This window comes from Chenopodium quinoa, unplaced genomic scaffold (assembly GCF_001683475.1).
Source record: "Chenopodium quinoa cultivar QQ74 unplaced genomic scaffold, ASM168347v1, whole genome shotgun sequence".
Taxonomy (NCBI): domain Eukaryota; kingdom Viridiplantae; phylum Streptophyta; class Magnoliopsida; order Caryophyllales; family Amaranthaceae; genus Chenopodium; species Chenopodium quinoa.
This window is the reverse complement of record NW_018744080.1, coordinates 221,167-249,092: the sequence shown is the minus strand read 5'-3', so window position 1 is coordinate 249,092 and position 27,926 is coordinate 221,167. Positions and strand designations below refer to the sequence as shown.

General features: G+C 37.9%; 2 protein-coding genes and 1 non-coding gene across 4 annotated transcripts; 2 read left to right on the top strand and 1 right to left on the bottom strand.

Annotated features, from left to right (window-relative positions):
- The first annotated feature begins 6,833 nt into the window (after nucleotides 1-6,833).
- TRNAD-GUC lies at nucleotides 6,834-6,905 on the top strand. The gene has a single exon. It is a non-coding gene; the product is annotated as a tRNA-Asp (tRNA).
- Nucleotides 6,906-6,925: 20 nt separating this feature from the next.
- Nucleotides 6,926-14,852, top strand: LOC110691381 (peptidyl-tRNA hydrolase, mitochondrial-like). Of its 2 annotated transcripts, XM_021868306.1 has the most exons (9): nucleotides 6,926-7,315; nucleotides 7,981-8,065; nucleotides 9,173-9,240; nucleotides 9,347-9,397; nucleotides 9,484-9,557; nucleotides 10,237-10,295; nucleotides 10,371-10,447; nucleotides 14,326-14,443; nucleotides 14,731-14,852. In XM_021868306.1, exons 1-8 carry the CDS (start codon nucleotides 7,040-7,042, stop codon nucleotides 14,437-14,439), a joined length of 804 nt encoding a protein of 267 aa, XP_021723998.1. In that variant the 5' UTR covers nucleotides 6,926-7,039; the 3' UTR covers nucleotides 14,440-14,443; nucleotides 14,731-14,852. The 2 variants fall into 2 exon arrangements, with proteins under 2 accessions (XP_021723998.1, XP_021723997.1); XM_021868305.1 differs by lacking the exon at nucleotides 14,731-14,852 and having other exon boundaries at nucleotides 14,326-14,672.
- Nucleotides 14,853-22,014: 7,162 nt separating this feature from the next.
- On the bottom strand, nucleotides 22,015-27,695 carry LOC110691380 (myb family transcription factor PHL5-like). Its single transcript, XM_021868304.1, has 7 exons — nucleotides 26,071-27,695; nucleotides 25,779-25,992; nucleotides 25,622-25,698; nucleotides 25,481-25,520; nucleotides 23,020-23,077; nucleotides 22,857-22,926; nucleotides 22,015-22,650 (listed from the first exon to the last, which is right to left on the bottom strand). The coding sequence occupies exons 1-7, from the start codon at nucleotides 26,677-26,679 to the stop codon at nucleotides 22,441-22,443; spliced, it is 1,278 nt and encodes a 425-aa protein (XP_021723996.1). The 5' UTR covers nucleotides 26,680-27,695; the 3' UTR covers nucleotides 22,015-22,440.
- Nucleotides 27,696-27,926: the final 231 nt, after the last annotated feature.

The window sequence follows — 27,926 nt, the reverse complement described above, 5'->3', positions numbered from 1 at the left end:
GGGGATACGACTTTACCCTGTCACCAAAACAGTTCCATTTTTTGTGTTGTGCTTGACTTTTGAGCAATATATACACTTATGTCTAAAACTACTAAAATTTAGCTGCTAAGGTTAAACTATTTGAGCCTAAATCAAACGTAGGTTATAATGTATATATATAGAACATTTTTATTTTTTATTTATTGTATATATTCTATTACCTTTATTTTTTGCTACAAAGACCGGAATTTTTATGCATTTACATTAAAATAAGATAATTTTATACAAATTGAGTTAGGTTCTCTTCAAATAAATTATCTCAAGTGATCATTACATTGGTAGTTTTAATGTGCATTAATCAATAACTCGCATAATATTATTGTAGACACCTGATTGTGTCTCCTCAAAAACCATACCCGGTGATGACTACATTTCACGTCTTTGATTATCAAGTTGGATGAAGATTTGATGAATATCGTGAATTTCCCCTTTTTTAACCTTTCCTTAAATGTTTTAGACTAAAATCATTCATTCTGTACCTTAAATCCAAAATAATTCATTTCGTGTCCTTAAAATCATTCATTTCATGTTCTTTTTATAAAAAAGTTCAAACTAGTTTATTTTGGTCCATAATCAAGGTCTAATAATTGTGTAGTTCGATGGGGTTGAAAAGAGCTTTCCAACGATATATTATAAGCCCAAATCTGAGCTATAACGAGGAAGTTATGGCCAAAATACTAAACTAGGCCCAAGCCGAGCCTTATATGCGGACCCAATGATCATATGGAGGGTCCATTAATCTTAGTTATATTTCTTAAACTTTTAGTATTCATTACAAGCTTCTAGAAGCCTCTAGAGAGTTCCAAGCTATCCTTTTCTAAAGCTAAAGATTAAGAGTTTGAAATTGAATAAAACTTTTCTTTTTGAAAGTCTAATTTTATTCGAATTAAAATATGTTCAAAGAAGTTCAGATGTTATTTTCGTGTCTCCTATTTTTATCAAAATCTTAAATGGTTGGATAGCCCTTGATATTAGCTTTCCAATGATTTATTATATTTGCAATTCCGATTCGAAACGAAAAAGATATTAATGAAATATTAAACTCTATCCAAAATTGACACCGTCCCACCATTTTGGTCATATCTTTTATTCTATAAAATATTTTAATCTAATTCAAATGGGTTGGAAATAAGACTTCAAGAGCTTTCCAACGACATATTATTTATCTTATTTCGATTTTTGGATAAAAAATTATGATAAAAACAAAAGGCATAAAAAAATTGTTTTGTATCGCTTCGTGATTCGAATTTTGACTCTTTTATGATCTTTTCGGTCGTTTTTCCTATAAATATAGACGATTTCCTCGTTTTCATTCACCACTAATCATCTTCTCTTTCTCTCTCCAAGCTAAAGTTTATTCTTTTTTTCCCTCTTGATTTTCCAAACATTTTCCTAAACACACACCATTCTTCATTCGCGAGACTCGAATACACCTAGCCAAACTCGAAGTTGCCTTAGATCTCAACGTGAAAGATTGATAGTTCTGAGGGTTTGAAATATTCCCTACAATTATGTGCTAGCCCAACCGAACTTAAACTTACTTAGGACTTGCAATTGGTGTAACTTGCAACTTTGCAAGTATACTACCCAAGCACTATAACCTCTAAAATTTTAAAATATTATAACCTTTCTCATCTCTTTTTATGCTGATGATGTGTTTCTTTTTGGGGCAGCCAACATCCAGAATCTGAGTAACATGATGAATATTCTAGAGGAGTTTGGGGTTTTTTCAGGCTTAAAGGTTAATTATATCTAAATTCTAGTATAGTCTTCCCTTCCAAAATGGATTATAATGTTAAGCATCAACTTGTGACCTTCTTGAAAGCTCCGGGTCCGGATGGGTGCCCACCAATAGTTATTCAAAAATTCTGGAACACCATGGGTGAAGACTTATTCTCTACAGTAAGGAGTTTCCTGAACGGGGGTACATCCTAAAGGAATGGAATAGAACTTTCATTTGCTTGATCCCTAAAGAGGAAAATGCAAATAGGGTGGACCTCTTCAGACCGATAGGTTTATGCAATACAACCTATAAGGTAATCTCTAAGTGTCTGGTAAATCGCCTAAAGCCTATCCTAAAAGAAGTAATTGGAGAATTCCATAATGCTTTTGTTCCAGGACGGCTGATGACGGATAGTGCCCTGATGGGGCATGAGTTAATCCAATTCGTCAAAAAAAAGAAGAGGAAGGATGGTAAGTTTGCAGGAGTGATGAAGGTGGACTTGAATAAGGCATACGACAGAGTCAGATTGGATTTCATCATCAGTATCCTGAGGCAAATGGCTTTCCCGGAAAGGTGGATTCAATGGATAGGGCAATGTATCACAACGGTTTCTTATGCAGTGCTTGTCAATGGGGAACAATCGGAATGGTTCTTTCCCAGAGTGGGACTTCGGCAGGGGGACCCGCTCTCTCCTTATTTGTTTATATTATGTATGGAGGTACTCTCAAGGAAGTTAGTATGGCTCCAGGAACAGAATAGAATTGAAGGGTTAAGTGCTGCGAGAAATTGCCCGAGAATTTCCCATTTATTTTTTGCAGATGACGCTCTACTTTTCTTCAAGCCAAGTTTAGAGGTGTGTAAGGAGCTAAGACAAGCGTTGGATGACTTCTGTAGAATCTCAGGGGAGGTAATAAGTGCGAAGAAATCCTTTGTCATGTTCAGCCCGAATACTCCATCTACTTTTGTCAGAGCGCTTAGGAGACCTTTGGGTATGACGAGCAAAAACTTCTTTGGGTCTTACTTGGGGTGCCCTATGGATTTTGATGGGCGGAGCTTGTCTCAGTTCAATTTCCTGGTGGAGAAGATTTCAAGGAAAGTACTCTCATGGAGATTTGTATCCCTCTCGCAAGCAGGAAAGCTTCTTCTGATTAACTCCATCCTGGTGGCGATGACTTCCCACATTCTTACCTTGTTTCTGGTCCCGAAGAAAATCCTAGGCAAGATTAGTTCTATTTGTCTGAGATTCTTCTAGGCGAATGCGAGTGGGAAAAAGTCGATTTATTGGAAAAAGAGAGAAATTTTGGAGCTACCTCGAAAGGATGGCGGGCTGGGCTTAAGAAATATCCACAAGCTAAATCAAGCTCTGGTACTGAAGCAGGCTTGGAGAATTCATAGGAACCGTGATAGCTTAATGAGTAGGGTGGTCATTGGGAGGTATGGTGCGTCACCAATAGAAGGGGGAATGAAAGGAGGGCCTCTTTCTAGGGGCTCGTGGGCGGTCAGGAGCATGAGGAGGACGACATTAAGTATGAAGGAGGGTTTTTGGTACAGAATTAGAAGAGGGAGGGGGGTCAAGATAGAAGAAGACAATTCGACTATGAATGGAAGAGTGAGGATGAGGCCGGGAATAGATGAAGGGGTCAGGACCAATTGCAAAAATGTGAGTGACCTAATGGATGAAGAAGGGAGATGGAAGTCAGGGGTGATATGAAGGCTTTTTGACACGAATGACGTTAAGAAAATCCTAAGTACTCACCCAAGCGGGGAAGATACAGATGAGATTCTGTGGAGTGAGACGGAGAATGGGGTATACACTGCAAGATCGGGGTACCTCTGGTTGCTGGGTTTGTCTAGTAAGCAGGAGAGACCCAAATTCTGGAAAGAGTTCTGGAAGCTATATGTACCTCCAGTCTGGCTTTTCCTTGGCTAGAAAGTGCTACAGAAGGCATGCAATAGCAAGGAAGGTCTTGTCAAGAGAGGTTTGAATATTAACCCCTTGTGTGTGTTTTGCAGGGATTCGGTGGAAACAACTGATCATCTTTTCAGAGACTGTAATGTGTCTCGGCGATTATGGCTGTGTGGTCCCCTAGGCCTTAAAGTGAGAGATGGAGAGGCTTGCATTGTCACCTGGTTGAGGAACTTCTTATCCTACGCATTCAATTTGAAGCAGGAAAACCCGGTGCTTGCTGGAGCTATCCTAGCTACCCTCTGGAGCATATGGAAGCATAGAAATGACATCATCTTTAGAGGGGAGCAATGTTCACCTATTAGGTTAATGCAAATGTGCAATGAGGCCTGTGCAAGAGTGTATCATGAGCAAAGTGGGGGTTGTTGCTCGATTCAAGGGATTTCGGTTCCTGGATTGGGAGCCCCGGAGTTGAATTACTGGCAGAGGGGGACCCATGACTCGCAACAAGTTGTATCAGTAACAATTGATGATGTGTGGAAGCATAGGAAGGGGGTGCTGGACTCGGCGGTTGTGGGATGGGTGGTTACGAAGGGGGATAGACTATTGTCAGAGGGCAGGAAAAGGGTGTTTGGAGGCTTAGCACTTCACTGTGAACTTCTATCCATTAAGGAGGGAGTAAAGGAAGCTCTGAGATGCAACAATCAGATTGAGATCAGGACGGACAAGAAGCTTAGCGTTACTGCCGTGGAGGACCCAGGGAAGGTACCAAAGGAGCTGAGAAGTTTGGTCCTTGAGATCCGACAACTTACCCATAGTTATCCCTATGTCTGTTGCTGTTATGTGCCCAGGTTTGCTACTTCTAGGGCTCACGATCTGGCTGTTAGAGCCAGGGAAGGGAGCTAGGTCCGTAAGTCTTTAATTATAGACTTGTTTCACTGCTGTCAAAAAAAAAAAAAAAAAAATTGTGACCTTCTGTAACTTTAAATCCAGCTTTTCTTTTGGGAAGTACTTGGGAGTTAACATTAGTCCTAATAAACTGAAGAAAGGGGATTATTGGGATCTAGTTTCAAAGACTTTAGATAAAATTAAGGGGTGGCAAGCTAAATTGTTAAACATGGTTGGTAGATGCACCTTAATTAAATATGTCTTGAGTTCTTATCCTGTTCATGCTACGCAACATAGTCTTTTGCCTGTTTCTATATTGACTGATATTGAGAAGAAATGTAAAAGATTCCTCTAGAATAGAACAGATTTCCTAAAGTATACCCCTAGAACTAAATGGGACAATGTGACCATTCCCACATCTATGGGAGGTTTGGGCTTGAGATCTTTAAGGGAATGAAATATCTCTTTCATGGCTAAATTGGGATGGATTTATCTAGCTAAACCAGATAAGTTATGGGTTAAAATCCTAAAGGATAAGTATGCTAGTAGAACTAACCTTCAGGATTGCATCCCAAATTCTTCTCAATCATCAATGTGGAGGGATATTTTGAAAGGAAGAGATTTATTATTAAGGGTCTCATCCTTAGAATAGGCAATGGTGAGGACACTTCCTTATGGTATCATCATTGGGTTGGAGAGGAACCTCTTTACAAGATAATTCCAAGAGATGTTCCTCAATCAAAATACCACTGGAGAGTCTCTAATATCATTAGGGATGGAAAATGGTGTATTGATAATATAAGACATCTCTTGTCTGCTCATATCTGTTCCCTTATCCTAAGTTCTCCTATCTCCACTTATGATCCAACCTCTTCTCCTGATCACATTAGGTGGAAACATCATGATTCTGGTGTTTTCACCATCAAGACAACCTATTTTCTTTCTAAAAATCCTTCTCCCTTATTCTCTTCCTTTCCCCTTTAACTAGAAAACTTTTTGGAAGCTCAGAGTGCCTTTCAAATATAAAATGTTCACGTGGAATTGCATTCACTCTATCTTACCTGCTGTTTCACTTCTTGCCATTAAATTCCCTGGTTTTGATCCCATATGCACAAGATGTTCCATACATTACGAAACATTTATTCACTTATTCAGAGACTGCTGCACTTCTGGTATTCTTTGGAAGATGATTATACAAAAGATCAAGCCACCTAAAAATTTCAATTTCTCCATCTTTATGAATTCAGATTGGAATGATTGGCTTCGTTTCAACTTCACTCAAACTCCAAAGTGGAAGTCCATCTTTATTATGGGGCTTTGGCATATTTGGAAACTGAGAAATGGGATCATTTTTTATGATGAAGTCTATAATTGTAATTCTATTTTCAACGGATTCATTATAGATTATTAGATCAACTCATTTGTTTTACAGGACACCAGGGGATGCAGAAGTAATTATTCAGATGGAGCAGGACCCTCAGTTGTTAGAACCCCTTGCTGACGCCCACCAAAGAAGGGTTGGATGAAGCTCAACACTAATGGTGCTTGGATTTCCAAGGATGAAGGTGGGGGTGGTGGAGTCTTCATAAATGATAAGGGAGAATGGTTTTTTGGCTACTCAAGCAAATATAATTCACCTAGTGCTCTGGGAGTAGAACTATATGCTCTTAGGGAAGGGTTGAACTTTGCCCAAGCTATGCCTCTTCAATTCTTAGAAGTTGAGATAGATGCACATAATATAAGAAGCCTTCTCAACAGGGAAGGGGACTATATGCACAATGAATTGGCTGCAGTTGTTATTGATGTAGCCAGGGCTCTCAATAACAACAAAATGGTGATTGTGCTTAACACTGTTCCAAGGGAGCTGAATTATTTGGCTCATAACTTGGCAAGGTATGCTATGACCATGAGCTTAGGTCATACTCTTCATTAAGTAGTCCCCACCAATGCTGTAGCTGCATATAAAGAAGATCTCAAAGGACTGCAGGATCGCACATCTCCTTAGTTTTCTTGCTTGTCTGTATAATCTGTTAGTTTCAGTGGACAATTCCTATGGTAGTGTTTTGCTAAACTCTGGCTACTATGGGTTTCAAAGTGTGCATTTTGCCTTATGTACTACTTTGAATTTTATGATGTAATTATTAGGGCTATGCCCAAGTAATATAGGCTTCCTTTTGTGTTTAAAAAAAAACCTACACAAGTACCTGTGAATTTATTAAACTTCTTAAACAAGTTTTTTTAAAATAAATAAATTACAACTCATATGTTATTCAATAAGTCGTTGTAGTATAGTGGTAAGTATTCCCGCCTGTCACGCGGGTGACCCGGGTTCGATCCCCGGCAACGGCGATATATACATATTTTTTTGCTTTTCCCCCCTTCTTTTTCTCCTTTATTCTTTAAACAACTTCAGTAATTGGTTCAAATCTTGTTTCAATAGATTGAATTTCATCTTCAATAAAACCCTAATTCCCCAAAAAAGTATGAACACTACTACAATTCCAGTGCAAATTTCATCATCAGCTTTGAATTACTGCTATTTTCGTAGCAGTTGCAGTTATTTTTTGTCCTCTTCAACATTTCGCAAAACCCTAAAATCTCCCACTTCGAATTGGAGAATGACCAATTTTGCTTGTTTATCTGCTGATTCTAATTCTGACGATGTTGCGACGTCGTTTTCTATAAAGCCTAAGCCTAAACCGTGGCTTGTTGTTGGCCTTGGAAATCCTGGCAAAAAGTACAACGGCACTCGTCATAATGTATAATTTCTCTTCTAATTATACTGTAATTTCTGCATTTTTTTGCTGAATTTTGTGCCTTTTTGTATTCTGGGTGTTTAGAAGAGCATTATTTTTTGGTGATTATTGTAATATTTGATGCAATATTGTGTTAGAAATTTTCAGTTTTAGTGAGTTTATTGGGTGTTACTATTTTTTTTTTTTTTTTTTCTTTTCCCTTTTATTGTTGATCAGAATTAATACTCTTGAAGCAGAATTGGGTACATGTGTGATTAAAAGTTTTTGCTGTAAAATTTCGATGTTTTGTAGTTTGAGTCGATTGTGGTCAAGGGAAAACCTTTAGAAATTGAATATCGTGTTACCAATTTAATTGAAAATAATATGGATCTTGGAGTTAGGGAACATTGAAATGTAGTTAGAAGAAACCTTTCATATCATCCAGCATTTTGGTTTTACCTTGAGTGTCGCGAAGAAGCATGTTTCTCTGCAATTTAACATTACCATTTAGAATGATCATACAAGTTTAATGGAGTTTGATTTTTCCTAGCAAGATACTGTGCTTCATATGAATTATCGTAATATTCAATCATTATTAATCGTAGAATGTGCTAAGATTTTGGTCTTGCTGAGTTGGATTTAATTTATCTACAGAGGCAGTGAATGTATTCCTTTCCACTATTCTACAGGTTGGATTCGAGATGGTAGACGCCATTGCAGAAGCAGAGGGAATTTCAATGAATAGTGTATCTTTTAAAGCTATGTTTGGGAAAGGTACTCTTGCCCTCTGTTTTAGTTTAAACATTCTCAAGTAACATAGAGGATATTATAGCGCCATAGTGGTAGAGCATTGAATTTGGATGGCAATGGGCATGAGCTTTAGTTGGTAATCAAACTATCAACTACCTATAAACAGCTTGCCTTTTCTCAGGATTCTGCGAATTCGTCAATGTTGTGCGAAAGGGTTACAAATTTACTAGATGTTAAAGCAAGATAGTATGAATGTATACATCCCTATTCCCTAATAATAAACACTACTAAATGATCCAGAAAACATACTCTTTCTGCCCCCATACTAGTTATGCTATTTATGGTTGAAATACTGATATGTATACTTTCATCTAGTTTGCCTATCCATTCAAGTCAATTGGCAGAGAAACCAATTTTGATTCTTGGCAGCACTATTCTGTCAACAAACAAATTCTCTCCTGCTCACTGTGTCAAGGAATTGAGCTGCTCAATTGAAGATGATCAGAGTCAAAGCTTGGTTGCAAAATTTTCAATTGAAGCAAGTGAAAGTTGGAGCTTGGTTGCATTTTCAATCCACACTAGACATAGGCTTTGTTTGTTCTGTTAGAGTATAGTATATATAAACTAGCTTTGTTCTCATTCAATGAATGATGATAGGTGGAGTAAATAAGTGAGGTTCTTAATAACTAAATGGACTTCAAAATGCAAATTGTGAGGATTTTGGGAAGAAATGTCATAAGAAGAGGGTTTAGCAGCCAAGGTTGTCGAAGAGTGGTGTGGGAGAGAGAAGCTTTTAAGGAAATTATTTACGTAGTAATTTATATGTGAATTGCAAATAATTTTTTTTTTAAAAAAAAAAATCATATTAATTACTTTTTAACTTTTCGTATAGTTTAAGCCTCCTAGTCTCCTACACCCCCCTCCCAAAATATTAGTCCCCATTTACATTTGCAACTTACCAACATTGTGATTCATCAGTTTTTTAAAGGCACATAATGGAACAGATTACAGATATATTTGAAATGTCCCTCATAAACAAGGAATAATTGTTGATGTTAAATTTTCTTGGACTTCTTAACTTTGGCTTTTCATGTTGCTTTTTAATTGAACTAATTTAGTTGTGTTTATCAGGTTACATTGGAAAAGTTCCAATTATCCTATCCAAGCCACAAACTTTTATGAATGTCAGTGGTGAGTCTGTAAGTAGCTTATCTTAAAATATCTATCATTATGTTAAAAGCTAACTTATCAACTCTGTTATATATTACATTTGGTGGCAACTAAACTTTGAAATATTTTATGAAGGTTGGTCCTATGGTTTCATATTATAAGATCCCATTGAACCAAGTATTAGTGGTAATATACTACTCGCATACTCAATTTATTGTGTTGCATTTCAAAATCTTGAGCCTCATTTAAATAGATGATTGACTATCTTGCAGATATACGATGATTTGGATTTGCCTTTTGCAAGATTGAGGCTATTGCCTAAGGGTGGTCATGGAGGACACAATGGGTATTTATCTCCTAGCACTTCCTTTGTTATACTTCTTCCGTTTCAAATTACTCGCTACACTTTCTATTTGAGGATGTTTCAAATTACTTGCTACACTTCTTCTTTGGGCAAACAAATCTGTGCATCTCTCTCCTCTCATGTGGGCCCTCTTTTTTATTTCTCTCTCTCTCTTTTTCTCCAAAAATTGCCTAGGAGTGCCATTTTAGAAGTGTAAAGAATAATTCGAAACGGAGGAAGTATGTTGTTGGGTGCTTGTGATGCTATGATATTTGCAATTTAGACATGTTTGTAGCTAAGTTAATTTTCCCTTTAAGTTACTCACCCAAACTCTTAGGGGCTAGGAACCACATCAAACTTAGCTCACCACTTTACGTAGTTGGTCACTTGGACTTACCTAATTGAAAAGAATGTAATATTATTTGTCAACACTTTTGCCAAAAACTTCTTTATTTTTGGATTATATAGAATATACTAACATGAATTGGTAACTTATGGGACTTGGATAAAACTCTCAAGTAGTTTCTGACCTTTTGAAAATGTATTTAGTCAAGCTTATTATTCTTGTCAGCATGCTAAAATTCTAGCTTATAAGATTGACTCATAAAGGTTATCAGTTTATGAACAATGATGCGAGGAAGGTTCTGTGTGACTGTTGATTTAATGTGCTTGTGCCTTGTAGGATGAGGAGTATCATTGATCATTTCAAAGGAAATCGTGACTTTCCTCGTTTAAGGATAGGTACAAATTAAGAATGAAACATCTATTTTTGTTTTATTCTTTTTTTGTTCATGTCAATAATCTGTGTAAATTTAGGTATTGGGAGGCCTCCTGGAAAGATGGACCCTGCAAGCTTTGTTCTTCGTCCATTCAACAAACAAGAACGTGAAGAGGTGAAAAGTCTACTTTCTTTTTATTTTGCAAGTTGTTACCACATCTATTTGAACTATACATGTACAATCCCTAACACACTTTTAAAGCTGCAAAGCGAAAATAATCCTTAACCATGAACTCTTGCCTTCCCTTTTATACGTCACCTTAGTCCTTGTTGGACTATACAAAGTAACTTTTTGGGCCGAGCAATCGATTTGAGCCTTATATTTTCTTAACCAGTCCATTCCCAAAATGACATCCAATTCTTCCAAAGTCAAATTCTACCCCAGAAATTTAAAGAGGTGCCCTTCTAAACTAGAGGTGATCAAATGGGCGGGCCAAGTCGGGCTTGTAGATAAAGTCATGCAAACCTGCCCAAAAAACGTGGATCATGCAAACTTTTTTGGGTGGGGTGGATCGGGTGCCAGGCCGGGCTAGAGCATCTCCAATGGCAAGCTACAATGCTTTGTAGCTTGCTTTTCTATATTATTTTTTAAGCTACAACACCTTTTAGCAATAAAGTGTTCCAATGGTAAGCTACAACATTTTTTAGTTTGTAAAAAATAAATTTTAATAAATAAATAAACGGCTATTTCACCAAATGCCATTGAGTAATTTAAAAATTCACCAAATGCCATCGGACTTTTCAGAATTCACCAAATGCCACCGAGTTTTTACAAAATTCACCGAGTGCCATTAATGACTAACGGTAATTAACTCCGTTAGTCATTAAGGCTAATTATGCCACGTGGCATATTCTAATTGGTTCATTTTATTATTATTTTATTTATCAAAAAAATTATAAAAAAAAAAATGAACCCCGACCAATCTTCCCGCCGCACCACCGCCCCTACGCCAGCCCAACCCCTTGCCTCCACCCCCACCGGCGACCAACATCGTCGGCGACCACCCTTCCCCCTGACCCTATTCCCCCTACCATCTGCATCCACTCCCCCCCTAAACACCCATCTTCGACACCCTAATAAAACCCCAAAAACGAAATCTCCAAAATCGAAAACCAAATTTGGTTTTCGATTTTAAGCAAGGTGGTTCAGGGGGTGGAGATGGGAGGGAAAGAGGTCGTTTGGGTTCGTCGGAGCAGGAGGGATGGAGTGGAGGGGGTTACGAATTTAGGGAAATCGATATTGGGGTTTAAGGTGTCGAAACCCTAGATTTCGATTTTTGGGGATTTTAATTTAGGGTTCCGGCGTGGTGGTTGAAAGGGTGGAGCTCGGAGGGGATGAACTGATTTGGGTTCTCCGGCGTGGGGAGGGGGGCTTTGGTCGTCGGTGGTGGTGAGGGGAGGGATTTTCGAGGGAGAAGGAGAGTTTGCGAATCGGCTGGGTGCGTTAGTTGTTGCTGCGGGCTGGCTACGCTGGGTCGCCGGCGGTGCGGTTGTTCAAGGCTGGGTCGCCGGCTCAGTTGTTCAGGGGTGGGTCGCCGCCGTGGTGGGGATTGGTTGGAGGTGGGGATATGGTGGTGACGGTGGTCGGGCTGAGTCATGGTGGATGGGTGGTTTTTTTTTTATTTTTAAGTTTTTTTATTAAGTAATTAATATACTAATTTAATAAGCAACCAATCATAAGCCACCACGTGGCATAATTAGCCTTAATGACTAACGGAGTTAACTGCCGTTAGTCATTAATGGCACTCAGTGAATTTTGTAAAAACCAGGTGGCATTTGGTGAATTCTGAAAAGTCCGATGGCATTTGGTGAATTTTTAAATTACTCAATGGCATTTGGTGAAATAGCCGATAAATAAATAATTATACACATGTTATAATATAAGTGGGGTTTATTTGTCTCTTTTTCAATCAAGCATGTAGCTTGTTTGGGCTACAATTGCTAGCATGGTGCTCAATTTTTTGTTCTCCAATGGTAAGCATGTAGCTAGAAATTTTATTTATATTGCAAGCAAGTCCTTACAATTAAACCATTGGAGATGCTCTAATGATTACCTCTACTCTAAACAACTTAAAACAATTCCTTACTTCTTCTGACGGAATAGAAATGTCTAAAGAGAGTGGTTTGATACCTCTAGTTTATGACTTTCTACTACGGTCTTAGAAACAAATGAATGTGATGCACCCGAATCAAAAGAACTTTCACAGAAAGAGAGCATATAAGGAAAGTGTCAATTACCACATCATGAGAAGCTTAAGCCCTTAAGCTCAATGTATAAAAAGCTCAAGGCGCACTGAAGCAAGAAGGGTTATGCAGCACCGAGTGCGCCTAAGGCGCCTCTTTAAAGTGAGACGCACTATATAAACTGTGAAAAAAGTTTGCTGAAATTTTCTTCAGGTGCGCCTAATCAAAAATGCCTCGCCTAGACCAACTAAGCACTTACCCTCGCCTTGCGCCTCACAGGCGTGCTTTTTAAAACACTAGTTAAGCTTCATACTGTTTATCACAACACACGCCCTTGGGAGTACCACCCGCATTGCTACTAGTCCCAATCTTAGGTGTAGGTCCATTGGGTTGGTGGCTTGGTTGGAATATTAGACTCTTTCACCTTTTCTAACATTCATACTAGGCTCTTCTAAAACATTCGTACTCACGATGCCCCAACTTCTTACCTACAGGTCATGATCCTACCCTAGGTGGTCCTTCTCACATTTTTGTGAAAAATAGGTTCTCTTTTGATTCTCACCAATTCTTTGATTCCCATTTCCCCGAGCATTGAATGGTTGATTATTCTTTCCTCTCCCAAAGTTCCCCTTGTTCTTCCTCCTTTCATTGAAATTTCCATTAGGCTTATGCTTCTTCTCACCCTGTGAAAAGACTCAAAACTCTTCCTTTTTCTTTCCCGAATTCTTGATTTCCCTTCCTCTAATCCCATATAGGTGAGCTGCTCTTCCATACACTTCATCTAAGGTTTCAAAAGTAGTAGTCTACTCACTAATGGTCGTGGTCCTCATTCTAAGGTTGGTGAACTCCATACACTTTTGTTTCCTTAAGTACGCCGGATAGAACTTAGCTCTCACTTCTTTCAAGTCTGCCCACCCAAATTTAGGCTTGTTCAATAATTTACCCTTTCGTTGACTCAAATTAGCTTTTTCGAGGCAATTGATGGCATCAAAGAGTTTGTCAAACTCTTTAGCTGCAGCTAACCTCTTAAATACCCCACAAAAAGTTTCCACCTCATTTGGTTGGTTAACAGCTTGGGTCAAACTTGTTGTTAACTTCTTAAGAGTGGTTTGACGCTAGTCTTATTACCCTTTGGGTGTAAAAGCACTTGAACTAAATATGGGGACACAAAGTTTACTTAAGTACTTAATCATGCAAAGATTGCAAACATAATATAGAAAGAAAATTTCAAACATAGCATTTCAAATGTATTATGTACAATTTTCCTATAAAAATTTGCCTATAAATGTGCATTCTTTTTTGTTGTTTCGATGTTGCATAAATGTGACTATCAACTCTATTTGCAAACATAATATATTGTACATAATATAGTTTATTTTGGACTTTCCCACAGGATAACAACGAAAAACAATGTACTGCATAAATTTGCATAAATGTCTGGTGTTTATTTAGTATGGTTGTATATATGCTCCAAATTGCATCTAGGCTTAGTGAGTATACTTTCAGGTGGAGAAAATTGCCTGTTTGTTCTATTATTTGGGAATTGTTATAAAGTCAAATTTGGTTCTATCTCAATTTTTGAGCTTTAAAAACTAGAAAGAGTTCCATGAGGAGCTCTCTATGAAACCAAACTTAACTACATGATTGGTATTTTTAGTGCTATGATAGCTACAGTACCGAGCTAAATCTTCAACAACTAGTTAGAACTTTGATCCTTTGGTTACGATTCTTATTGCATGTGGTGTGGCAATCAACATTACTGGATATTGGGATATTTTTATCGGTGGCTGATTTTTTGGTTGTGTGCAGTTGGATATGACATTGCAAGGTGGATTGGAGGCCATTCGGATACTTTTGCTAGAAGGTTTTAATAAAAGCGCAACATTTGTGAATAGTGCAAAGCGCCTGGAACAACTTAGTTGATCAAGTATACTATCAACCTTTTTTTTTTTCTTTTTTTTTTTTATTTATTTATTTTTTTTTTTTTTTAAATCTCTATTGGTAACTGTCAATATATATGTCTTCATTGATGATATCATTCAAATTTGAACCTCTAGGTGTAATTCACACTATAAACATTTTCTGTAATCTTGTCTGATTTTTAGTTTGTTCTTTGAGGGCCACAACAGGTCATATTTGTTTGAACCTTGAGTTAATTGGCTTTGGTTTCTTGTTTTGTTACTGAAGAACTTACATTTAGAAATTTCCTGTCAGGTTTCTTGGTGAAGAAACCAGTTTCATAATCATGTATGGCTGCCTATGTTATCCCTCTTCAGCTCTTTCGGCATTTAGGTTTTTCTCCTCTAATTGATTGATAATTATCCTCTGTGATCTCACTTTTAATTTGCCATAGCTAACATATATCGGCTCATATTCTTGGCTTTTAGTTGTTTAGTCATGTGTACATTGATCTGACTTGGATCGATTTAACAATATGGGCAGGAATTACCTGCCCAAAATTGTTTCCAGCGCGACTGCCCCAGTATAGAGCCTGATCCATGATCAGCTTTTAACTTGCCAATTATTGGGGGGGGGGGGGGGGGGGTTGTTTGTGTTATTCAATTTCGGTCCCAAGTCACTTGAGTAGCGTTGGAGGATTCAGCGCAACAGGCAGCTAAAACATGATGGCAATGGGGCGGGTCGGATGCGGATGATGGTACCTCCATACCCATACCCGCCTAAAACTCTTATACCCATCGGCCCCACCACCCGTGGCGGGTACAATATCCACATCCATATCCGCCCCACCAAATACAAGATAGAATCCATCCCCGCCCCATCACCCACTTGGATATTCATACCCGCCCCAAAATCGTCCCAAACCCTTTGCCGTGATGCTCTATTGTATCACATTAATGACAATTATATCAAATTAGATTAAGAAAATTGGGGCTTTCACTATTCAAGCTTATTGGGTGTTAGGGGGTATCAAGTTTCATAAATTCTCAACTCTTCTAAAAGAATATGGTGCGGGCATAAGGTGGGTACGGGGCAGGGTGAATATGGGGCGGGTCTACTCTAAAATCCATACCCGCCCCATCACCCGCCAAACCTCCCATTTAACCCGATCCACTGCCATTCCCTAATCCCTATCCCTCAGTAATAAACCCCCAAACAACTCTTTTCCTCATTCATCTTTTAACCCCTCTTTGTCTCGTAATCATCCTCTTTCTTCATTTTCTCTTTCACTCTCTCATGGTTGGTGGCAAAGTTCGATCCCTTTGACGGTGCACAGCCGATCAAGGACCTGAACGCGGTAGCTATATAAAGAACTATCACTCAACTCTTTCATTCACTACATATGATTTTATCAACTTTCCTCTTCATCTACTCTACGGCTCTACCCACGAAAAATTAAGTGCATCAGTGCATGCAACAATAATAATAATGCTATTATAGTATTATTAACCTAGCTAACAATGTTTCTTAGGCTCTATTATTTAAACCGAATATTTAGGGTAAACAAAAGGAATTATAAAAGTAAAAGCAAAAAAAGGACACAAATATATTTCAATATTTGATGCTCTACCAATTCGCCGCTTTCTTCACTATCACTACTCATCATGTGGATTACTCCCATAATATATAAAGCAATTACGTAAACTTCCATTTACAAACAATTATTTAATAAGATTCGTGGAACTTCAAAGGACTATTTTGTAATTTTGAATTTAAATTAAATAGTAATGACATTTTGGAAGTGTATTCAACTCTTGTCATGTCCAACGTCGACATGGCAACTTGTGTTCATATTTTTTGATTGTGACTTTGATTGATCACTTCTCTATAAGACAAAAATTAGTAAGAAATAGTGTTTTTTAATTAGTATGAATTAATTTAAGAAATATCAAAGAATATTAATTATTAATTAGTATTACTTAATTATTCCTATTGTAAACTACTAGCTACTAACTATGATAAAATCAATGATGGTTTTAATAATCATATCTTACATATTACATCCAAACCACAAAATTATTAAACAGAAATGATAATGGACCACACAATTTTTTATTTATTTTTTTATTTTTTATTATTATTATTATTATTATTATTATTATTATTATTATTATTATTATCTCAAAAACAAAAGTCATACAACCTACAATAAATTAGTGGGAAGCCGAGATACAATCTGGGCCCCCACTCCTCTAGCTATTGCAAATCCTACCCTAGTGAAGATATGAGCTGCAGCACGAGCCCCAATGTCTTGCGTCGTCGAGAACCTTTGAATCCGCTTCAGTAACGCAACAGCCTCTTTCTCTAATTCCCCAAGCGAAGAAAAGGAGAAGGGAATGAAACCATATCCAATCGCCTGACATCGAGCTTCATACTTAACCTGCTTCCGATGAGCTGCATCAGCCACAACCCGCCCAGGAATGAAGTCAGATAGCCCTGATTGTGTCAAAGGAGAAGACTTTGTCAAATCAACACAGACATCGCGACCACAATCCCATGAATAAAGTAACATATCCGCGGGTCTGAGGGCCTCGTCGTTCCCTCCGGCCAACCCAATGTCAACCTCTTTTCTCGCTGAAATCCCAGAACGAAAGCAAACATCAACAAGGGTATCCCGAACAACATTATGCCGATGTTTAATACCCACAATACCAGCACAAGACACTGCGTGATCACCGAAAATATCTCCAGCAAAAACCCTCGAACAAGCATAGCACAACGTCGAGATAGAGAACAATGGTACACCCAACCGATAGGACAACACACAGCGATAAGTCTTGGCGTTCATCGTCTGACCCAACCCTGAAATAGGAACCGCCCGAAGCCAAGCAGAGGTGTGATCACCTTGCTGTGATTTCCATAATGCTGATTGTCGAGGAGTTAAAGAATAAGCAGATTCTGCAGAAGCGGTAACCTTTGTGAAATATATATCTGCCAATTTATTCATGAGTTTAGGGGCAACGACCTCACTAGGATTACTCAAAATGTCAGACTCCACTGTTCCATTAAACAGACTCAACGCATCCTCAAAGGCTCGTCCAAGACCAACAATGCCAGCATGCCGAAGAAGTTGTGTCTGCAACCTAGCAGACTGTAACCGAGAAGCAAGAAAAGCATAGTGACGAACATCACCTGCAGAATAAACACCAAGCCCTCCAAACGCAAATGGTAAGGTGGCAAGTCGCCACTGCCAATCACCAAACCCCGGCCCCGAAGCAGTAACAATACGCTACATGGAAGATCGAAGAGCTGCATCAAAAGTGCGCTGAGCCACCTCAAAAGTACTAGGAGGACAAGTACGCAATGCAAAGTAGAGTTTTGAAACTCCAGTACATGCCCTAAGTAACAACAGCTCACACTGAGGATCATCGAGCATAGCGACCTTATCCATAAGGGCAATGGTCTTGGTCACCCTCTGCATCACAAGCTCACCACTAAAACCAGAATCGGAACTAGCGGGACCTCCAAGCAACCTAACACCACGCAAAGGTCGAGCAATATTAGGTGGAAAGACACCCACCAGCCTGCTTCGAGGGTCTTCTGTAGGCCAGAAAACTTCAGTTTTTTCCACATTAAGACATAACCCAGAACGAGGTCCTTCCTCCATAATCAACTGCAGAACTTGCCCCACCACCAAAGTGTCACCAATAATCGTGCCGTCATCTAAATACCAAGCCTGAAGACATACATCAAAAGTCTCTCTGATTTTACACACCAGGAGTTGTAAAACCAAAGAAAAAAGCAAAGGACCAAGGGGATCACCCTACTGCACCCCTTGAGATGACCATAAGGTTTGGTCCCCATAGTACAACCTGGCTGGATTAGAATAGCAGAATTCTACCCATCGCGAAATGCCCGGACAACGACGACGTACCTCACGTAACATGACCGAACGATCAACCAGATTGAAGGCATTTTGAAAATCCACCAACAACATAGATAAACCAACATCAGAACCACGGTCCTCAATCAACCGATTCACCGCATGAAGAATTGCCTCACCACCTGAAGAAACCCCAACACCAAATTGAAGGCCATCAAAGTAACTCCCTAAAGACTGACCAACCATAACAGCACCCACCTTCGAAACGAGACGCCGCTAAACCGTACCCACAGCAATAGGACGGATACCACCACCGGGCTTGACAAGTGGCGTAAGAGGAGCACTAGCAATGTACTCTCCTAATTCCATAGGACATCTCCCAGCTAGAAAGAGATTAACCACCCCAGTAATAGAGTCAACCAACTCATCTGATACTGCCACAGCCGCACCACTCAAGCAATCCATAAGATGTTGAGCACGCAAACCATCCCTACCACATGATGTGCCACGAGGGAAACTCCTAATCCGATCCAAAACAACAGCAGAAGTCGTAACGAGATGAAGGTGATCAATAGGTATATCAGGCAAGGATGGAGATGGAGATGAAGGGTGCTTTGACTGTAAATCTGCAAGAGTGGCGTCATTATAAGGTGCAAAGCTTGCTGAAGAAAGAACCCGAACCGCAGCAGTGTAATGGCCATCTCAAATCTTCCTACGACACTGCTTAATATTACGCTCTTCCAAATCAATGTCCTCATCATCAACCATCGACAAAGTAGGAGAATACTCTGCCAAAATTTCCCTCACAAGCTGCAAATTACCACCCGCTACACTCCAAGAACAAATAGCACGGGAAATACTCTGTTCTTGATGCCGACGTCTTACCGAAGACCGAGACTCACGACTACTCCGCGGGCGAAAGATTTTAAGGATGCAAAGAGGTAACACCAACAAAGAGACCCAATTAGAAATGTCATCAGGCTTAGAGATCACCTTATCAAGAGCACCTTTCAGAACCCGAGAAAACCCCAAACGACATTTGGGAGGGATAGACTTAACAGAGCGAAACCCCTTAGAGAATAAACAATCAAGGAGGGCCACATCAAAACCACCGTTATGATCTTGCACCAATCCATCCATACGATCAACTCGAGCAGGAGAAGAAGGAGATTGCGGCTTGGTGAAATTATGAAGCACAAAACGAACAACACCATCTCCTTCATCAGGGGGTGACACATCCTCATCCCCACGATGACGACACTTAATACGTACCGTGTGCGTTTTATAGCAAACTCCACATAACCAAATCCCCATACGCCTAAAAGTAACTTCTGCCTCATTATAAACAGCCAAATTAGAAGTAAGAGAATGTCGGGTGATATCTCGCGCACCGATACAACAATGACGATCACTAAGATGTTTGATTAGAGAACGTCGAGTAAGGCCATTTCCACTCCCATCTTGACAACCACTAAGACCCACAAAGGGACAATAAAACTTCACAACGGCAGCCGACATAGCTGACTTGCACCACCCAAAACTGAAATAAGCCCGAAAGAGCACCAGAAACTGCCGCAAAACAGCTCCAAAACAGCACCCAAGAGCTGCCAAAACTGGACCAAAAACTGCACCAGAAACTGCACCCAAAACTGCTCCAAAACAGCACACAAAACAGCTCCAAAACAGCACCCAAAACTGCTCCAAAACAGCACCCAAACTGCTCCAAAACAGCACACAAAACTGCTCCAAAACAGCACCCAAAACTGCTCCAAAGCAGCACCCAAAAACTGCTCCAAAACAGCCCCTAATATCGAAAATCGCTGGAAATATTGATCACCGAAACCCAAAATAGAAACCAACAAAGAACCTCCTCTAACTGACCAAAAACAACACCAATATTCGCGAGAAAAGATGCCCTCAAAATGACCCAATAACAGCTTGAAATTGCACCCAAAACGCACCCAAAAACAGAGCAAAACCACGCTTGAAAACACAGCAGAATTGCACCCAAAACCGCAGCCTGAAAACTGACCAAAACAACCCAAAAAATACCAAAAATAAACGCACCCTAAAGACGCTTGAAGCAGCCCAAAAACCCAAGGAAAACAGCGTGATAATTCGCCAGAAAATTGATCAAGAAACCACCCACAAAAGCCGCCTGAAATCCGCCCAAAAGCTGCCTGAAAACCACCCGAGAAACCACCTGAAATCCACCCAAAAGCCGCCTGAAATACCCCTGACTGAAAACCGCCCACCTGATCACACCTTACGCCAGAGATGATGCCGGAAAAAGGACTCGGAACTGCACCCAAACAGCCTGGAAAATCGCCCCTTAAACGCCTGAATTACTGCCTGAAACCGCCTGAAAACAGAGCCACCACCGAGAATCTTCGCCGGACCTGCTAGGAAGATGAAACCACCGCCACAAGCTGCCTGAATTATTATTATTATTATTATTATTTGGTTAGTTGTAGGATTTTAGTGATGGTTTAGGACCGTGCGATTCGTTTTTTCTTTTTTTAATTAAAAAATATTTCTTAACGAAACGTTAGGACTGAATCTAGGGTAGGAAATAGGGACAAAATCAGTAATTTTAAAGGTGTTTTTGGATTGCATATAATCAAACATAATAATTATTAAAAAAAAAAAACAATTATACATTTTAAGGGCTAATTGTCTAAATTTAAAAAGCTAAAAGTAAACACATTAACCATTAGCTAAAATAATACTAATCATATGGATTATTATTATTATTATTATTATTATTATTATTATTATTATTATTATTATTATTATTATTATTATTATTATTATTATATCTCAAAAATGACAAAGTCATACAGCCTAAAAAAAATTAGTAAGAAGCCGAGATACAATCTGGACCCCCACTCCCCTAATTATAGCAAATCCTATCCTATTGAAGATATAAGCCGCATATTATCAATAACTTTGGTTCCTCGGCATTTTTTAATAATTATGTCAGTGGTTGGTGTTAGAAGCATAAAATTCTTTCTGAACAAGGATCAAGTTGACAAGAGAAATATGCATCCACGCTATAACGCCTACTTGACAAATTTTATTTTTGCAGTTTGTCAAAATGTTAAATGGCCAGCCAACAAAGTATATTCCATTTTGAGGTTAAGTACCCAGCTCAAAGACAGACTTGAATACTAGAGTTTAAAATCTCTAACACGACCAACAACACAATTTAAGTCAATGTGACACAACATAACTGGAATTGACACGACACGAATATGAAAATACTGAGAGAATACACAAAGTCATTAACATGACACGAAACCAATATAAACACAGAAAAATAAGCAATTAGGTTACATTTTATACATAAAAATGAACATGAAACCAAACACGAACATGGTATGCCTATCGTCAACTTTACTGATTTGGCTGCATGTAAGCATAACAATATAGTCCTAAAGTAGACGAAATGATTAAGAAATTAAAAGTTAAAAACTAAACCGTGAATATCATAGAAAAATTATTATGTATAACTTCAAGGGTTGTGAAAATCTAAAGTCTCAATAAATCCATCTTCATTTAAGCAAATTAGTCGAATTTAATAAAAATTAGTCAAATTCAAAGGAGAAAATTAATCATTTTGCAAGATAGTTTATACAATTACCTTACACAAAATACAGAATAATGAACTTACAAATCGAATTCCTAAAGTATTCTTTTCATGAGTTGAAAAATACTTTGCAAAGATAAGTAATCATTATGTAATAAATAAAAGAACTGGCTGTCACAAACATTTTGCTACCTTAAATCGAAAAGGAACTAATTCTGTACTTCTTATGTCAAACTTAAGCTTGTGACTAAAAATAAAGGTACCCTAATATGAAGCAAAAGTAAAGAAAGAGGGGAACGTTAAACTAAAGACAACAAAAACATGTTGGCTTGACAAGATGAGCACTAAGCTACACTCAGCAACACAGTACAAAGCATGCCATCATCGCCACTTTGATCATAGGTAGCGCGACCCCAACTTTTCCACCTCCAAAGCATTTGAATCCACTCGATTTGAAAATCGTAGCTCCGGCCTTTAGCAGCAATATGCATGGCTCTCAATCCTTTAAGAGTGAGGAATGGGAAAATGAGGCTGCATTAGGTTGGTTAATAAGCTAACTAGTCTTGGTTTGGAAGTTGTTACATCCTGAACCTTCTTCACTTGAAACTTGAACATCATCGAGGCTAAACGTGGGGCCATTTGGAGACATGTTATCTGAATTTTGATCTCCTAAAAGAGTCTGCCTTGTCTTCTGTTGCTGATCAAACATCATTTTCAGCTGTCTTCCTTGCTCTTCTATCCTCAACTGCAAATTCCGCTGAATCTGATTTACATTGCAAAACCAAATAAATTAGCATAAATAATTTCCTCATCAGCATATTTAGTCCTAAAAAAAAAATCACATTGAGTAGTAACTTTATGGTATACAATTTCATTTTTCAGCTACAAGCAGTTAGATTAGAAGCAACAAAAACTCATTTCAGGAATTTCAGAAATGAAAGGCAGATATCATCATATTAGGAGCTAAACCTCTAATTGTTCATGGAGACGCCTTTGGACATCCAGTTGAAGTGACAAGGCCTCTTTGAGTTGCACGCCACTACATGATAAGTACGAAGGAATAAGCTAAGCAAAACATTTACAAATAATAATAAAAAGTTCAAAATGTTCTAAGGTTAGTTGAAGGGATTACTCTTTAATGTCAATTTGTGTAACATCATTCAAGCTGCTACCACTCCTTCCTGATTTTCCTGCAACAGAGTTGACAGAATTAGGCTAATCGTAGTAACGTGAATCTCCTTATGTTCATCCAAGTCCAATGGATATACAACAAGTAATTAAAATTTGAACGAAATAGAGAAAGTCAATATTCATCCAACTGATAAACACCAAGTGACCAAGAAACTATAATTTGAAAAAGAGACCAAGTCTTGGATGAGATGGTTTCACAATAACTTAGATGCGAAAAGTACAAGTCTTATCCTAAGATAGAAATTCAACTCAATCACACAATCACTTATTATGAGACCGTCTCATACTAGATATTTCCTCTAACAGATGAGCCTTCAGGTAACATCACCCGATCATCAAGCATCCTATGTCCGACACGTATGCTAAAAAAACACAAAAAAAATATTTATGAACTGGTCCCATGATATAATTATATTCCATTCTTAATTACGAGATTAACCAGCTCCAATTAGTAATAAACAATATGATGTGGGAAGCACTAGTTGCATAAGTAGGCAAATAATTAACTAAGCATTCTTTCTGACAAAATAACAATTTCAACTCCTGGAACAAATTGACCTTTAAAATAACCTGGAGAATGGTGCATTGCCAACTAATTGCGAATCTGTGTTTTCCAAAACTACTATAATTGATAGCAACCTCCTGACCTTATCAGATGGGTTCAAGAAAGTTTCAATATTAAATTATCCACAACTTCCTCTTTTAGTTTAGTCATCCTTTTGGCCATTTCTCACACAGGGGATACATGATGCGCGCATTATCTCATATAAAACTGCTCCAATAATTATAATCATTGTTTTATACATACACCAAATTGCAATTACCAAAAACAATGACATGGGGATGATAATGTAGTACATAACATGTATAGCAGGAACTAGGCAGATCATCGGAAATGCATACTATCAAGCAGTATAAACAAAGGCTAGATCTCGAAATTACAAGGCATACTTAGGAAGAGAGTTCAGTATGTTATTTTACTCCAAAATTCACATTATTCATCAGATGTAAGATAACAATATAACATGTGAGTGCTGCAATATACAAGGGAAAATTAAAATAAAGGAACAATTACCAACTAGCTTAGATAATCTACTCTAGGTTGATTTAGAGTTGGTAAACAAGTAGTTTCAAATAGAACTGGTTCAGTCCACGTAATATTCAGAATACGAGACATATGGTTCAAATGTGATTCTTCCATACATACTTATGCTGTCAAAAAGTTTAATATGAGAGCAGAATCAATATTACACATATTGGATTTCAGTTTGATTCTGTTCTGATCAGACTAAATTCGTTTCAGACTTTCAGGATAACTTTGGTTAAGATATTTACAAGTCACTTCTACTATATGAAAGTGAAATGGCCAATTTCACCTCAAAATCCTTGAATCTAGCGCAAAAACGTGCAAAAGAACATTTGTAATGCAAGGTCAATATCAGAGTCCACTAGCTAGCTTAGCTTCTTCCTAAATAAGAATATAATTGTAGCGACTAGTGAGCATATAAGATTTCACAAATGGTTGGTGAGCACCAATAAGGGGCTAGGTTAAGCATATCAGTATCTAAAGCAATAGAATACGGAGTGGGTCAGTAACTAAAAATAGGAATGGATACTCTTAGGAAGTGTCTCAATAATAAAATTTTTGAAGATAATGAAGACAACAGATTCTTATTTGATGCCATTAAAAGCAAAGAATCAATTTTGTCTTAAGGATTTCTAAAAACCTAATGGAAACAGGCTAACAGCACTAACAGGCATTTGAATAGACTCATTGGTTTCTTTTTCGACTGGAATGAGTTTAGTGCTCAAACACAAGCAGCAAACTCCGCAAGGTGCTAAATCTGCTAATCAAATATTAAAGCTCTAACATGCATGCATCTTTTTCCAGACAATGGTACCTTATATATGAATCATGTCTCACTTACAATGAGCACTACTTCTACATAAGTTAATCCTGACCGAACTTTGGGTTTGTTGGAAGGCAAGGATGCCAAATCAGAGAAATTAAAAAATAAAAAAGCGTATTGCGTGAGTTGGCACATGACAAACACGCTTTGAAGCTCTTGGTCCATACATACATTGAGTTTTTCACTTATTCATCCAATGTCTCGATATGCTGATCTTATTAGTCATTGATTATCAAAATATGGAAAAAATAAACTGATGATTAAGTGTCAACTCTACCCTAAATTCCTAGCCTGTGACAAGCCTAAGGGCTTTGATTGACAAATTGTCTCTATTTTTCATTTCTAAACAGCAGAATATGAATAAGCATATGGTATAACTCAAGCTATCACCATACTTGTTCACAACCATAAAAATAATAAAGAATATACAAACCTAACACTTGAACAATACATACGTAATTTATATATCATCTTGAAGAACAAAATATTTACCTTCAGTAGAATCGGGCATGTATTTTGCAATTCGATATTTCTGCAGGAACAAGGAAAAAAAAGTCAAAATCCTGGAAGTATATATCTAATTATCTATGGATTGATCATGAATCGTAGATGCATTCTGTTAAGTATTAATACCTGTAGATGACTTTTGACATGAAAGATGGTCAATCCATCAGAGTTCATTAGTTTCAAAATTGCCTTTGGGGTTGCCTCTGAAAATCAAAGCAATCAACTGAATATAACGATGCATTCTTATCATTAATGGAAGAGTAAATAAAGCAAAAAGACTTACTATCAGCCCCACCAAGACGGCTCACACACTCCACAAATTTCTCATGAAGTTCCGTAGTCCATCTAATTCGCGTTTTGCTTGAAATAGCAGCTCCAGACGAGAAAGAATTGCCAGAATTCAAGGGCAAAACCCCTAGAGGTCTAAGCACCTGTTTTTCTCCTTGAGAGGAAAAGCTGAAATGACCATGAGGAGATTCATAAGATTTGTCCAATATCTGCAAGAAGGAAAAAGGATAATTAATAAGAGTTGTCAAGAACATATCACAGCCAAATAAATAGAATTCAGAGCTTACTCTAAAATCCTGCTTCTCATTTATAGGAAAAATATAGTTTCTGCCATCTGAATTAGCATAATCAACAAGCAACTTATTCTTCAGCTGCTGAATATGCTCACTTTCTTGGAAGTTGCCACATGGACTAGCATAAGTTTTACCCGAAGCATAAAATTGACTCTGATCACCATAAAGTAGAGATTTTGCAGCTGTTTCCAACGTAGTTCTGGATTGTAATTCATTCGCGTCTTGTTCTGCTAATTGAGCAGAAAATCCTTCTGTAGAACATGGAAACGATCGATATTCCAAATCATAATTCTTTGAGCACTGAGAAGAAAAGGTTGGGCTGCTGATTTGGTGAGCATAAGGAAGGCTACCATATCGTTCAGCTGTAGAGAAATCAGGGACTGGTGATCCAAAGCGGCTTATAACAGTGCTTGAAAGATTAGCAGGCAAAATATTCTGAGGCTGCGACTCTACCCCTCCTCCTCCCATGCAAGAACCCATGTTCCAAGGCTGCCGAACACTAATAAACTGGGAGTCCCGGCTCCCAATTTCTATCATACAATCATTAATAACCCCATTAGTCTGCTGAACTTGTTCCCGATAGTCAATCTTTTGATTGCTCATTTATAATGACTTGAAAGAACTAAAAAAAATCACCTACTCAAAACAAAGACAACGCCAAGAACTTCTTTATCTCTAAACTGCTTAATATAACAAAACAGATTGTAAATATCAATCCTTGTGTCTGTGAATTACATTTAAAAAGGAGCCATACGCAGAACACACGCAAAATCAATTAAAAAAATGAAGCAGAAAGATAAGCAACGCCACTATGATAAAGTTGTAATAATGTTTCTGCCACAAAAAATTTTCTTATGTTATTCCGCAAAACTTTAAATGGAGGCTCTGCCAGCTTATATACCAAGACCATATCCTGAAGGAAGGCCAATGAGCAATGGTCCTTTTCAATATGTAGTAAATACAAGTCTATACTAGATAAACAAGTTGGCTAATGGTGTTGAGGTTTTCAATATTATATTGAGAAGGTTTCGCTGTGCTTCCAAACCATCTCAATCAACAATATAAAATAAATTTGAAAAATAAAAAAAATAAAATAAAGTGGAAGATACTAACAAAAATTATACAGATTAAAAAAGCACAGGGAATATGGGCTGCCAGGGGGAGTATACTAGTATAACATTTTAAAGTCAAGTCTTTAAGCATTGGAAGGTCGAAGAATCTTTACAGGGCCAACATTATTTCGATAATGTTGTAGGAGATACTGGCATAAATTCACACCTATCGACGATCCATGATTATGCCCATCATAAATACTCAGAAAAATAATAACAGCCGATAATGGAAATTTAGAGGATAAAATATAACATATAGGAGCATATGGTTCCTAAAAGAGAAAGCATACCACCACCACCTTTGTTAGTAATATAAATAAAATCAACATATTCTTCAAGTCATGAATATAATAACTGTCCTGCTTTCCAGAAACTTTGTACCTCAAAAAAATAGAATACCTGAAAATTTCAAGGCAATGGTAAGTACAAGTGAGTACTATTTAGCTAAAATGGAAAGGAAGTACAATTGAACGCCTGAAATGGTAATGCATGCATATTAAAGATGTTCATGTACTGTTAGATACTGTTAGATAGAATCGCTGCTACATTATCTTCAAGATTTGTTCTGGAGACATTTTTATAATGGAAAGACTGAGAAGGTTTATCACAATAAACAATGAAACAAAGCCAAAACTAATTCAAACTACACAGTCCATCTCCTACGTGTACAGCATTTGCAAAGCTCAAAAATACAAGAATAAGTGCCATTTATTTTATTTTAAAACTTGCTTTCATAGT